This window comes from Bombina bombina, chromosome 6 (assembly GCF_027579735.1).
Source record: "Bombina bombina isolate aBomBom1 chromosome 6, aBomBom1.pri, whole genome shotgun sequence".
NCBI classification, from domain to species: Eukaryota; Metazoa; Chordata; class Amphibia; order Anura; family Bombinatoridae; genus Bombina; species Bombina bombina.
The window spans coordinates 919,123,824-919,138,167 of NC_069504.1; the positions used below are offsets into that span (position 1 = coordinate 919,123,824).

General features: G+C 37.4%; 1 protein-coding gene across 1 annotated transcript in view; it reads right to left on the bottom strand.

The window, feature by feature from the left end:
* Positions 1-319: 319 nt before the first annotated feature.
* Positions 320-14,344, bottom strand: part of LOC128664778 (kazal-type serine protease inhibitor domain-containing protein 1-like) — a 149,540-nt gene continuing 135,515 nt past the window's right edge. The window contains exons 3-4 of the mRNA XM_053719584.1: positions 5,243-5,390; positions 320-456 (exon numbers count right to left, since the gene is read on the bottom strand). Coding sequence (XP_053575559.1) covers positions 320-456; positions 5,243-5,390 — 285 coding nt within the window. The remainder of the gene's footprint in view (positions 457-5,242; positions 5,391-14,344) is intronic.

Sequence of the window (14,344 nt, forward strand, 5' to 3'; positions counted from 1 at the left end):
TTTCAAAGTCTATTAGTTACTGCTACATTTTACTTCCAACTTGTAATCGAACGTGAATCTCTGAGCGCAAAAAATTACTTCTACCGGTTTTAATGCTCTAACTCGAATGCAAACTACCACTCCACTTGAAATCTGGCCCACAATGTTAACAATACATACTTTTGTACAATACCAACACAGTATGAAATAAAGCTACAGTAAAAGTTATTTTATTAAATATGCATGCGTATATCATACTAACAGGGTAACATATTTTTTTGGAAAGACAATAGCCACAATAATATTGTAGATAAATTAATTATGTTGACAAAATTTGAGCTTAATTTTCTATATCCCCAGATCCAAATTCTTCACCTTCCCCTTCTTCTTCTGGTTTATATGGGTAGTAATTCTTATCGTCTGTGTTGTACCTGCTGAACTTACTACTAGTTATATATTTTAGTGTGGACTGTGAACCTGAAAAAGCAAAAACACCAAGGTCAATAAAGAGTAAACATGGTTAAGCAGAACGTAACACACTTTTGTTAAAAGTTAGTATTAAAGGAGCACTGACATCATTGTTAATAAAGGGACACATTTTAACATGTTAATATATTTCTTTAATTCCTGAAACATTATGGCGTTAAATCTGTTTAATTTTATATTGTAGCTAATAAAGTAATATCAGTTGTATACTTGACATTAGTCCATATTCACTGATAGTTATAACACCCACATTTCAATTACTGAAGAGGAGCATGTTGCATCAAGCCTAAAAATAAAGCATTTGCTTATTTTGCACAGGAACATGCATTAATAAAATACACTAATACTTTTTGAAATGCTCTGTTTTATATGAAGCTAAATAATAAAAATAATATCTTTTTAATCATGCATTGTAAAAAAGGTGACATATACTCATGTATATACAAATCCAAATTATAGTGATGTAATAGTCAAAACTGAAAGGTTCATGGGTGCATTTCAATGTTAATGGAAGCTTTTTTGCATTGTAATTGTATTAGCAAAAGGGTTCTAGTTAAATCTTGTTCTGTTTCTGTGACACTATATGTGCTCCCTCATTTAAACACACTCCCTTCTCAGAATGCCAAGCCCCCCGCAAGAGTGGTGTTTAAATGCTGGTACTGTGGACAGCATATGTGCATATTTCACTAAAACAGTGACAACTTTCACATTTTTTGCCAACTCTATACAATGGGGTATATTTATCAAGCTCCGTATGGAGCTTGATGCCCCGTGTTGGCTCGCCAGAAACACAAGTTATGAAGCAGCGGTCTAAAGACCGCTGCTCCATAACCTGTCCGGCTGCTCTGAGACGGCGAACCGGAAATCAACCCGATCCAATACGAGCGGATTGCTTGACACCCCCTGCTAGCGGCAGCGAATCTGCAGGGGGGCAGTATTGCACAAGCTGTTGACCAGAACTGCTGGTGCAATTATAAATGCCGAGAGTGTATGCTGTCGGCATTTATCGATGTGCAGCAGACATGATCCGCAATATCGGATCATGTCCACTCGCACGTTCTTAAATAGGCCCCAATATCTTTTAGAAAGTTATATTAAAAGTTTATTATCACATGCATTGCGCTAGTGCAAATCAGGCTACACTGATTAACGTGCCCCATTAGGAATATGAGACAAGCCAAATTAGGGATGTGCATGAGACAAATCTTTGTTTGTTTTTTAGCCAACGACTTGTAATATGAAGATGAACATTATGGACTGTGTGGGGCTTGTGTTAATTAGCAAACCTCAATGCAGTTATTAACACTTAGGCCTAGACTACAAGTGGGGCCACATGCTCAGGCAACTATCAGTTGAAATGAGTAAACAGAGTTATTCTTAAATAATTAACTAACTAAAGTCAGGCCACAATTGTGTCACAGGGTAGGGTGGGAATCCTCTTATAGAATGAGAAGGGGAGGGATGAGAAGATATATTTGTAGTTGGACGTATTTTATCCCAGAATTTAAGGTTAGCTCAAATGATAAACTAATTTGGCAACTACGTAGATCTAGAATGCTTTGGAATCCAAAGTTAATCTTAACAGAATACCTGAGTTTACAGAGTTCTGTTCTAAGTCCTTCCTAGCAATGGCAATCACCTACTAGTTGCATTTGCAGTGTTCTGGGCTTTAAATAGAACTTAGCACCCCAAAAAAGCACTACAACTGAGCATGTGTTTCCTCATTTGAAAAAGGAGAGGCCCACTTTCTATATATGGAACAAGCCTCATTACTTTCTATGGAAGGCATCTCTCATCTCTCTGTGACTTCCAGGTTCTGCCACTTTTCTTATAGAATTCAGTGAGCTCAGCCCCTATGAAGTCTGCACTATAATTTCTCTCCAAACTAGAGAATGTTTGATCATCTGGCCCATAGAAAGTAATGAAGCTCTCTGGGAAACTGAAGCTGTAAGTTTTTCAGTTTTATTTTAAATAGAAGAAATACAAAGAGTGTTGTAATTTGTAAAATATACACATAAATATACATGAGCCTAATTTGTTAAAGTTACACAGGAACTGTCAAAGTAAAATCACAATCCTAAATACACTTCTGTATACAGAATCTATATTTGTTAAAATATAAAATAAAATGTGCAAATTATAAATTAAATAAAAATGAATCTGAAGTGTAAAGGGATATAAAATACAAAGCATAAGGCGTAAATTATATAATCTCACCTGGGCAGCTCTATAAAATTGTAATTTTGTATAATTTTAAAATGTATCTATTTTTTTGGTTAGCTATATTATATATATTGTCTGGACAAACTGCACAGTGACAAAATAATACATTATCTATTATGATTTTCAGTTTATTTTTATTGAACGATATAGGTTTAAAATCCTATATTGTGATTGTAGAGATATCAGCAAAGGGCTACAGGGGAAAGTATGTCTGTTTGCAGATGATTTGGGGTGGGTAGACAAAATGAGAATTGATATACAACAATTGGAGGATTGGACAAATGAATGGGATCTAAAGTTTAATACAGTATAAAAATATGCATTTAGGGAAGAAAAATCAAATTACACTTAACTGACTGTTACAAATGAGAAACAGGATTTAGGAATTATTATTTCAGATTATTAAAAATTTAGTACACAATGTAGTACTGCAGCAAGTAAGGCCAGCAGAATGGATGAAAGGATGTATGAGTTATTTGCAGCAGAAATAGTAAGGTTCTTATGCCACTTTACAGATCATTAGGTACGCCTCATTGTGAGTATTGTGTGCAGTTCTGGAGGCCATATCTTCAGAAGGATATTAAAGGGACAGTAAAGTAAAAAAAAATCTTTCACGATTTAGGGCATGTAATTTTAAACATCTTTCCAATTTACTTTTATTACCAAATTTGCTTTGTTCTCTTGGTATTCTTAGTTGAAAGCTAAATCTAGGAGGTTCATGTGCTAATTTCTTAGACCTTGAAGACTGCCTCTAATCTGAAAGTATTTTGACAGTTTTTCACCACTAGAGGGTGTTAGTTCATGTGTTTCATATAGATAACATTGAGCTCAGGCACGTGAAGCTCCTAGGAGTCAGCAATAATTGGCTAAAAATGCAAGTCTGTCAAAAGAACTGAAATAAGGGGGCAGTTTGCAGAGGCTTAGATACAAGGTAATCACAGAAGTAAAAAGTATATTATTATAACTGTGTTGGTTATGCAAAATTGAGGAATGGGCAATAAAGGGATTATCTACCTTTTTAAACAACAACAATTCTGGTGTTTACTGCCCCTTTAACAAACTTGAATCTGTGCAAAGGAGGGCTACCAAAATGGTACATAGTCTAAAAAATAGAACGTACCATGAGAGGCTCAATGACCTAAATATGTATAGCTTAGAGGAGAGAAGAGAAAGAGGTGATATGATTACATCTTTCAAGTATATTAAAGGGCTTAGTAAAACTGAGCCAGTGAGTATTTTACATAAAAAAGAAAATTCAAGAACAAGAGGTCATGATCTTAAACTGAAGGGTAGTATATTCAGGAGTAATTTGAGGAAGCACTTCTTTATAGAACGGGTGATTGATTCCTGGAATAAACTTCCACAAGAGGTGGTAATGACAAACACTGTGGGAGGCTTTAAGAATGCCTGGGACAAGCATAAGGCTATCCTATGAACTAGATAAGTTTATACTTTTAGGAATTATTGGGCAGACTTGCTGGGCCTATGGCTCTTATCTGCCGTCAATATGTTTGTTTCTATGTGGTGTTTTAGGAAGGTGAACTGATTCTCAATGTGGGACCAAAATGTTTGTGAAATATTTATGAAATTATGACTCATATGCTGCTATTCTCAATGTAAACCATTATAAATTACCCCAAAATGTTATTTTTTAATATCTTATGGTGGCTTTTCTCTATATTATGGTGTTTCTGTAAACAAAATAAACTTAAAATTGGTCTGTTGAGTAAAACAAGGTAAAAATTGAAGTTTATGTGTAAATGTAATAAGTGCCAAATAAAAAAATAAAAACATCTTTAGCATAGGGTTGTAAAATAGCTCAGCACTGAGGGGGTTGTGGACAAATTAAAATACTTTGTGTTTTTAAATAAAAATAATACTTATATATCTAATAGATTTGTATATCCTGAAATGGTCATTATGATACAATTACAATGTCTTCATTATTCTTTATAAAATATCACAGAATCTTAGTTCTAAAATCAGTATATAAAAGATTATTTCCTCATTTGTCTCTGAATACAAACTGCGCATTTGTTGGCGGCAAGAAGAAGATTGAAGGGGTGTGTCCTGTCTGCAAATGTGTCCATTTCTTGTCTTTTAGTTTTTTTTTTGTTTTTGTTTTTTTTTTAGAAAAACTTTAATTTAATTTATGGGGGCATATGTATCAAGCTCCGAATGGAGCTTGATGCCCCGTGTTTCTGGCGAGCCTGCAGGCTTGCCAGAAACAGCAGTTATGAAGCAGCGGTCACAAAGACCGCTGCTCCATAACCTGTCCGCCTGCTCTGAGCAGGCGGACAGACATTGCTGGAAATCAACCCGATCGAGTACGATCGGGTTGATTGACACCCCCCTGCTGGTGGCCTATTGGCCGCGAGTCTGCAGGGGGCGGCGTTGCACCAGCAGCTCTTGTGAGCTGCTGGTGCAATGCTGAATATGGCGAGCGTATTGCTCGCCGTATTCAGCGATGTCTGCCGGACCTGATCCGCACTGTCGGATCAGGTCCGACAGACATTGATAACTAGAGGCCAATGTCTTATCTTTTAACACTTACCATAATCAACAACTTTAAGTTTTGCTGAAGCGATTGTTGTGCCATACTTGTTTTTTGTGACACAGATATAGACACCTTCATCTGATTTTTTAATTCCTTCGATCTGGAGCCATCCTGTTACACCATACCTCTGAGGTCCACCTCTTGTCTTGAAGGGAAAAAAGCATGATATGGTGTTTTATTATAAATAAAATGCATTTTTAATATCAAGTATTTATATTAATTAGGCCTAGATTTGGAGTTTGGCGGTAGCCGTGAAAACCAGCGTTAGAGGCTCCTAACTCTGGTTTTAGGCTAACTCCGGTATTTGGAGTCACTCAAAAAAGGGTCTAACGCTCACTTTTCAGCCGCGACTTTTCCATACCGCAGATCCCCTTACATCAATTGCGTATCCTATCTTTTCAATGGGATCTTTCTAACTCCGGTATTTAGAGTCGTGTCTGAAGTGAGCGTTAGAAATCTAACGACAAAACTCCAGCCGCAGAAAAAAGTCAGTAGTTTTGGGCTAACGCCGGTTCATAAAGCTCTTAACTACTGTACTCTAAAGTACACTAACACCCATAAACTACCTATGTACCCCTAAACCGAGGTCCCCCCACATCGCCGCCACTCGATTAAATTTTTTTAACCCCTAATCTGCCGACCGCCACCTACGTTATACTTATGTACCCCTAATCTGCTGCCCTAACACCGCCGACCCCTGTATTATATTTATTAACCCCTAATCTGCCCCCCACAATGTCGCCGCCAGCCACCTACAATAATTAACCCCTAATCTGCTGACCGCAAAGCGCCACCACCTACATTATAGCTATATACCCCTAATCTGCTGCCCCTAACACTGCCGACCCCTATATTATATTTATTAACCCCTAATCTGCCCCCCTCAACGTTGCCTCCACCTGCCTACACTTATTAACCCCTAATCTCCCGAGCGGACCGCACCGCTACTATAATAAAGTTATTAACCCCTAATCCGCCTCACTAACCCTATAATAAATAGTATTAACCCCTAATCTGCCCTCCCTAACATCGCCGACACCTAACTTCAATTATTAACCCCTAATCTGCCGACCGGAGCTCACCGCTATTCTAATAAATGTATTAACCCCTAAAGCTAAGTCTAACCCTAACACTAACACCCCCCTAAGTTAAATATAATTTTAATCTAACGAAATTAATTAACTCTTATTAAATAAATTATTCCTATTTAAAGCTAAATACTTACCTGTAAAATAAATCCTAATATAGCTACAATATAAATTATAATTACATTGTAGCTATTTTAGGATTAATATTTATTTTACAGGCAACTTTGTAATTATTTTAACCAGGTACAATAGCTATTAAATAGTTAAGAACTATTTAATAGCTACCTAGTTAAAATAATTACAAAATTACCTGTAAAATAAATCCTAACCTAAGTTACAATTAAACCTAACACTATACTATCATTAAATTAATTAAATAAAATACCTATAATTACCTACAATTAAACCTAACACTACACTATCAATACATTAATTAAATACAATATCTACAAATAACTACAATGAAATAAACTAACTAAAGTACAAAAAATAAAAAAGAACTAAGTTACAAAAAATAAAAAAATATTTACAAACATAAGAAAAATATTACAACAATTTTAAACTAATTACACCTACTCTAAGCCCCCTAATAAAATAACAAAGACCCCCAAAATAAAAAATGCCCTACCCTATTCTAAATTACTAAAGTTCAAAGCTCTTTTACCTTACCAGCCCTGAACAGGGCCCATTGCGGGGCATGCCCCAAGACGTTCAGCTCTTTTGCCTGTAAAAAAAAACATACAATACCCCCCCCCAACATTACAACCCACCACCCACATACCCCTAATCTAACCCAAACCCCCCTTAAATAAACCTAACACTAAGCCCCTGAAAATCATCCTACCTTGTCTTCACCTCACCAGGTATCACCGATCCGTCCAAAATCTTCATCCAACCCAAGCGGGGCTGGCGATCCATCATCCGGTGGCTGAAGAGGTCCAGAAGAGGCTCCAAAGTCTTCATCCTATCCGGGAAGAAGAGGCGATCTGGACCGGCAACCATCTTGATCCAAGCGGCATCTTCTATCTTCATCCGATGACGACCGGCTCCATCCTGAAGACCTCCACCGCGGACCCATCTTCTTCCGGCGACGTCCAACTGAAGAATGACGGTTCCTTTAAGGGACGTCATCCAAGATGAAGTCCCTCGAATTCCGATTGGCTGATAGGATTCTATCAGCCAATCGGAATTAAGGTAGGAATATTCTGATTGGCTAATGGAATCAGCCAATCAGAATCAAGTTCAATCCGATTGGCTGATCCAATCAGCCAATCAGATTGAGCTCGCATTCTATTGGCTGAATCCTATCAGCCAATCGGAATTCGAGGGACGCCATCTTGGAGCCTCTTCTGGACCTCTTCAGCCACCGGATGATGGATCGCCAGCCCCCGCTTTGGAGCCAGGGGGGTTTGGGTTAGATTAGGGGTATGTGGGTGGTGGGTTGTAATGTTGGGGGGGGGGTATTGTATGTTTTTTTTTACAGGCAAAAGAGCTGAACTTCTTGGGGCATGCCCCGCAAAGGGCCCTGTTCAGGGCTGGTAAGGTAAAAGAGCTTTGACCTTTAGTAATTTAGAATAGGGTAGGGCATTTTTTATTTTGGGGGTCTTTGTTATTTTATTAGGGGGCTTAGAGTAGGTGTAATTAGTTTAAAATTGTTGTAATATTTTTCTTATGTTTGTAAATATTTTTTTATTTTTTGTAACTTAGTTCTTTTTTATTTTTTGTAGGTTTAATTGTAACTTAGGTTAGGATTTATTTTACAGGTAATTTTGTAATTATTTTAACTATTTAATAGCTATTGTACCTGGTTAAAATAATTACAAAGTTGCCTGTAAAATAAATATTAATCCTAAAATAGCTACAATGTAATTATAATTTTTATTGTAGCTATATTAGGATTTATTTTACAGGTAAGTATTAAGCTTTAAATAGGAATAATTTATTTAAGAAGAGTTAATTAATTTCGTTAGATTAAAATTATATTTAACTTAGGGGGGTGTTAGTGTTAGGGTTAGACTTAGCTTTAGGGGTTAATACATTTATTAGAATAGCGGTGAGCTCCGGTCGGCAGATTAGGGGTTAATAATTGAAGTTAGGTGTCGGCGATGTTAGGGAGGGCAGATTAGGGGTTAATACTATTTATTATAGGGTTAGTGAGGCGGATTAGGGGTTAATAACTTTATTATAGTAGCGGTGCGGTCCGCTCGGCAGATTAGGGGTTAATAAGTGTAGGCAGGTGGGGGCGACGTTGTGGGGGGCAGATTAGTGGTTAATAAATATAATATAGGGGTCGGCGGTGTTAGGGGCAGCAGATTAGGGGTACATAAGGATAATGTAAGTAGCGGCGGTTTACGGAGCGGCAGATTAGGGGTTAAAAATAATATGCAGGGGTCAGCGATAGCGGGGGCGGCAGATTATGGGTTAATAAGTGTAAGGTTAGGGGTGTTTAGACTCGGGGTACATGTTAGGGTGTTAGGTGCAGACGTAGGAAGTGTTTCCCCATAGCAAACAATGGGGCTGCGTTAGGAGCTGAACGCAGCTTTTTTGCAGGTGTTAGTTTTTTTTTCAGCTCAAACAGCCCCATTGTTTCCTATGGGGGAATCGTGCACGAGCACGTTTTTGAGGCTGGCCGCTTGCGTAAGCAACTCTGGTATCGAGAGTTGAAGTTGCGTTAAATATGCTCTACGCTCCTTTTTTGGAGCCTAACGCTGACATTATATGGACTCTCAATACCAGAGTTATTTTTATGGTGCGGCCAGAAAAAAGCCGGCGTTAGCTACGCGGGTCCTTACCGACAAAACTCTAAATCTAGCCGTTAGTTTTTTATTTATTATTTATAACCCTTGTTTTGTAACAGTTCCATCTCTCACTCATATCACATTAAAAAATCCATAAACTACAGCCAGGCTACCAGACATCACAGAATTTGCTCAGATACCAAAGATTGTGACAAATACCTTCTCACACTGTACCAATCATTCAAACAAAAAGGTTACAAATCAAGGGTTATAAATAAGAAAATTAACTTTGCCCTCCTCAATACTCCATGTGAACTCTTACTGCAGTTCACAGAGAAGAAAAACCTTTCACGCATCCAACTAGTAGTCAAATACAACCCTGCTCTGGAAGGGATGCAAAAAATCATAAAATACTTACAGTCACTACTTACAAAGGATCCCACACTCAAAAAAATCTTTTCACAAACCCCAAACAGAAACTGGTTCACAGGAAGCTACCCCTTGAGAATGAGAACACTCAGAATGGAACCAAGCATTGCAATAAACCTCTATGTCAACATATTTGTGAAAACAGCACAGCAAATCACAAGAATAAATCCTATAACATTTAAGGGGCATATTCATGTATATCTACAAATGTTGTATACGTGATACATTGCACTGTATGTGTAGTGGGATGTTATATTGGAGACACAAGACAAAACTGCACCTTTGAATGAAATTACACAGACAATCATTCAAAAATCACTGTGAAATAAAATACTGTAACCCTGTTGGTCTCAATTTCACCCAACCTGACCACTTCATCCAAAACCTCAAAATCAAGATTCTCAGAGGCAACTTAAAAAAACACCATGGAAAGAAAAACATTTGAAATGAAAATAATGAACTTATTAAATTCTTAAATAAATGCGGACTCTGGATTCTTAACACATTACCAACATTTCTTGTAATATACTTTCATATAGTCATAATTACACATACATCTGGATTCCATGTTGATATATAACTTTATGTCAGTATATACCCTATGTAAAACTATATTTTCCCCCTATCTGTTCTCCTATACTGATTACTGTAAGCCTCTGTCAACTAAGCCCCCCTCATGATTTTTACGACAACCCCTCCTCTCCCTGTACTCAGACCTCTGTAACACTATCTGTCCCTTTAACCATCCGGTGTTTCAAGATATAGGGCCAGATCACAAGTGGAGAGCAATGTAACTCTCCTGCTTGAGTGTTAACTGTGCTAGAAGTAAGGTTTTATGAGTTGAAAGTAAACTGTTTTATTTCGTGTGCTAACCCTACTCACCAGTGACGTGCAGTGAGGTCAAAGACTGGTGAGGCACTATATATGATACGCCAGAGAAAAACATATAAAGCGGGCCGCAAGTACCCCCAACAGGGCAGGTTTTAATTATAGCTGAACCAGTGCACAGGTGAAATAATCAGCTGATGGGTGAGAGCAAGTTAGTAACCACCTGTAATCACCTTTGCACCAGTTCAGCTATAATGAAAACCTGACCTTTTGGGGGTACTTGAGGACCGTGGTTGAGAAACTGCACTAAAGCACCAGCTCATCAGAAATGTGTTGATTACCTTGAGAATAAAGCACACACACTCTGCTCACCGACACACACACTACACACACTCTGCTCATATACCCACTAACACAATTCAGTAATAAATATATCTCAAATTCAGCTCCAATACCAGCAGATAAAACAATGTAGTAAACTAATGCATATATCTCAAATACAGCTCCAATACCAGCAGCTAAAACCATATAGTATAGTAAATGCATGTACTTATATTATTGAAAAAATGGCTGTGTTTAAAAAAATAATGGTTGGGCTATGTGTGACAATATAATTTATAACAGTTTTGATGATGAGCAAAGCAGTCTGGCAACTAAAAGTTAAATTAGTTGGAAGCAGTGAAGCAAGAAAAGATTTACCCTTTATTTATGGCAGGTGACCTGAGCAGTTAGACTCTATAATAAATTATACAGGCTGAGCAGGATAGGTGGAAGTAAATCTTGATGTTTGTGCAGTGGCAGGAAGTACAGATTGAGGGACTAAAGAATAAATGGAGCTTTTACAAATATTGAAGAAACTCAGAAAGTGATTTACAAAGAAACTAATGATATAATAATGTGCCTGGTCCCTTGAACTTCAAGGGACCAGGCACATTATTAGCTTAAAGAGGGTTTCAGTAGATTGCTGTGGATAGTGGGATTTAATGCATTATGAAGCCAAAACAAGTTCTGTGCAAACCAGTGCTGTTTTAAAAAAGGGTTAATGAGGAGCTAAAAATAAATCTATGACAGCGTGATGATTCACTGAAGCAGTGTTGGAGCCTAAGCATTATATTATCTGACTGACTGACACGCACCTTAGATCTGTGAAGCAGCATCTGTTTTCTACACACACAACCAGGACTGAGAAAGAAGGGGGCAGTGTTTACAACCAGGAGGGGGGATGAGGAATGTGTAAGGGAGGAGGAAATTCTGCCGAACACAAGACAGTGAAGGAAATGTGTAAACATTAACACAAATGTGCAGACTCATAAAAACTCAGTTTATATAAATACAATAGTGACTATTTGCTCCCAGTTGACCCCCAAATGTACCTGTGGTGCCCCAGGCAGTAGCCCTGTTTGCCCACTCCTTCAACTGTCCGGACTGTGACCACATGTCCCACATTAAATGAATATGCTTTGCCTTTGCCCCACATCCTGCCTGTGTGTGCTGTGACTTCTGTCTAATACAGCAAACTGTGAGCTCTGCAGAAACCTCTATAGGAACCTGTCTATGAGGGGGCTGCTTTGTTACTTTGACTCTGACATAGATGTAATAACGAAAAATGTGCCCTCAAGTCACGTTCTACATATCTTATATAGTGTCATATTACCAGATATTTTTTGACAAAACTCTCCATCATCAAGATCCCACACGAAAATAAACTGATGTAAAGTAAATTACTTTATATCAGTTTATTTTCGTGTGGGATCTTGATGATGGAGAGTTTTGGTAATAGAGCAATTTGCAGTATTTACACGTGTCACTGTGAACATTTAGTAGTATAAAGTATTTTTACTTTGCAGTCTGGATGGAATTACTCCAACAGTCTTCTCCGGCTCCTTGCAGCTCACTCTGCATTCTGGATCACACAGAAGTCGTGTGACAGTGTAGTGATAGGCAGCCAGGGAGTCAGGACAGTGTGAGTCCAGGTGGTTGGCTCAGCTCCTAGCTCTTCTATGGCGCACATGCAGCAGCAGCTCCCTCAGTCCTTACACTGCAGTCTGCTCTTCCCGCGCGTGTGACGTCACAACCCGACGATTCAGGCAATCAGCCCAAGACCAGCAGACAGGCACGCCTCCCCTGCAGCGCTGATGCTGCTGATTGGATGAAATATAGCTGCTCCATTATAGAGGCGTTTTTTTAGAACCACCTCTATTGGAGAGTGTATGGGGCCCAGTAAGCCACCACTGGGTGGCGCTTAGCTCAAAGTGAGCTAAGAAGATATTTAAGCATCCAGGTTGCGCAATCATGGAGGGCAGCGGTACAGCTCACTGCTTCCTTATTGCGCAACATGGATGTCAGATGTTCTTGGAAATTAACTATTTGGAATTCAATGGAATAACAGCATCGGGTGGCGCCGGCGGGGGGGGGGGGGGGGGGGGGGGGCGTGGCCAAAAAAAAAGTGGCCAAAAAAAAAGTTAAATATATATATTTTTTAACCTTAAATAATTAGAAATAAAAACTTTCTTTTCTCTGATTTGACAGGGGAGGCGGAGCCTCCCCTGCCTCCTATCACTGCACGTCACTGCTACTCACGTGCAAACACGATCCCATATTCTCAAGTGCGCTGTCCCGACATGAAAATATGAATATTTCACATTCCAATGTTCTGCACATAGCAGAATATGTTCTATTTATTCATAAATACATATTTCTACATATATCTGATGGTATTTTGGTACTATATATATATATATATTATATATATATATATATATATATATATATACATACACATGATTATATATAGGTATAGATATATACAGATATATAAAGGAATATATATTTATAAATACATAGAACATATTCTGATATGTGCAGAATATTGGATTTTTAAATATTTATGGTAAATACACACTATAACACTTTATTAAATATGAAAATTGCATAAATATGTTTCTTTTTTTTTTTTTACATGTTTTCATCTACTCCATACTCCAATGCACTTATATATATGTTTACATATGTATTTATGTGTTTATATGTGTATATATGTGTATAAATGTCTGTAAATACATATATACACATATAAATACATATGTACACAAATACAGAAATATATGTATACATACATACATATACATCTTTAGACATGTATATGTATGTATCTATGTTAAAGCCCTTTGCTTGCCTTTTTGTTTCTAACACCTGAGAACTCATATCTTTGAACCTTTATAACTTTTTAGTGCAATATTGTTTTTGAATAATTTTTATTAGATGGTGTTATTATGAGTGTAAAAGCACTTTGTAATGTTGTTGACCAAAAAAAGAGGACAGATAGAAAAGAGAAAACGAATGGCACTACTCAGTGTGTATTCCCTATAAGTGTCAAAACCAAGTGGGCATAATAATATGGGAAACAGGTGCTGTATACTGGGCAAACAATACTGAAAAATTGTGAAAAACACCACAAGAAAGTGTATACTAAATAGCACACCACCTCACTTGGACCACTAAAACAATATGTTTATTAGAATCTGTAATACAGGAGTTGTAGCAGCTAATAAAATATAACTTTTATTAAACAACTTATAAAAATGGGAAAAAGAAAAAATATTAAAATAAGATGATAGATGTTATATGTACAGTATAATGGGTGCTTGCATTAAAAGCAATTATCCATAATATTATTTAGTATACTGAGAGGACCCATGCCTAGTTTGTATAGTGTGGTTCTATTCAGTAGAATGAATAAGCTTGGAACAACTCTCGGTATATAAGATGAGTAGTTAAAACATAGTTGTCAAACTAGTGGCAATATTATGTATAGTCTACAGAAAGAAAACTACATGCAGCATAACAGTATTCTGTGACTACAGTGAGGATCTGCCAAACTATTATTTGTGTCAATAAATTAACCAGTAAAATACTAAGTCAACCTTCAGATTGGCAGACTACCTCTTTATTGTTGATTGTCACAATGGTGTGCAATGTGTAATTGTCAAGGATAGTGTTGTACTCAATAAAATATT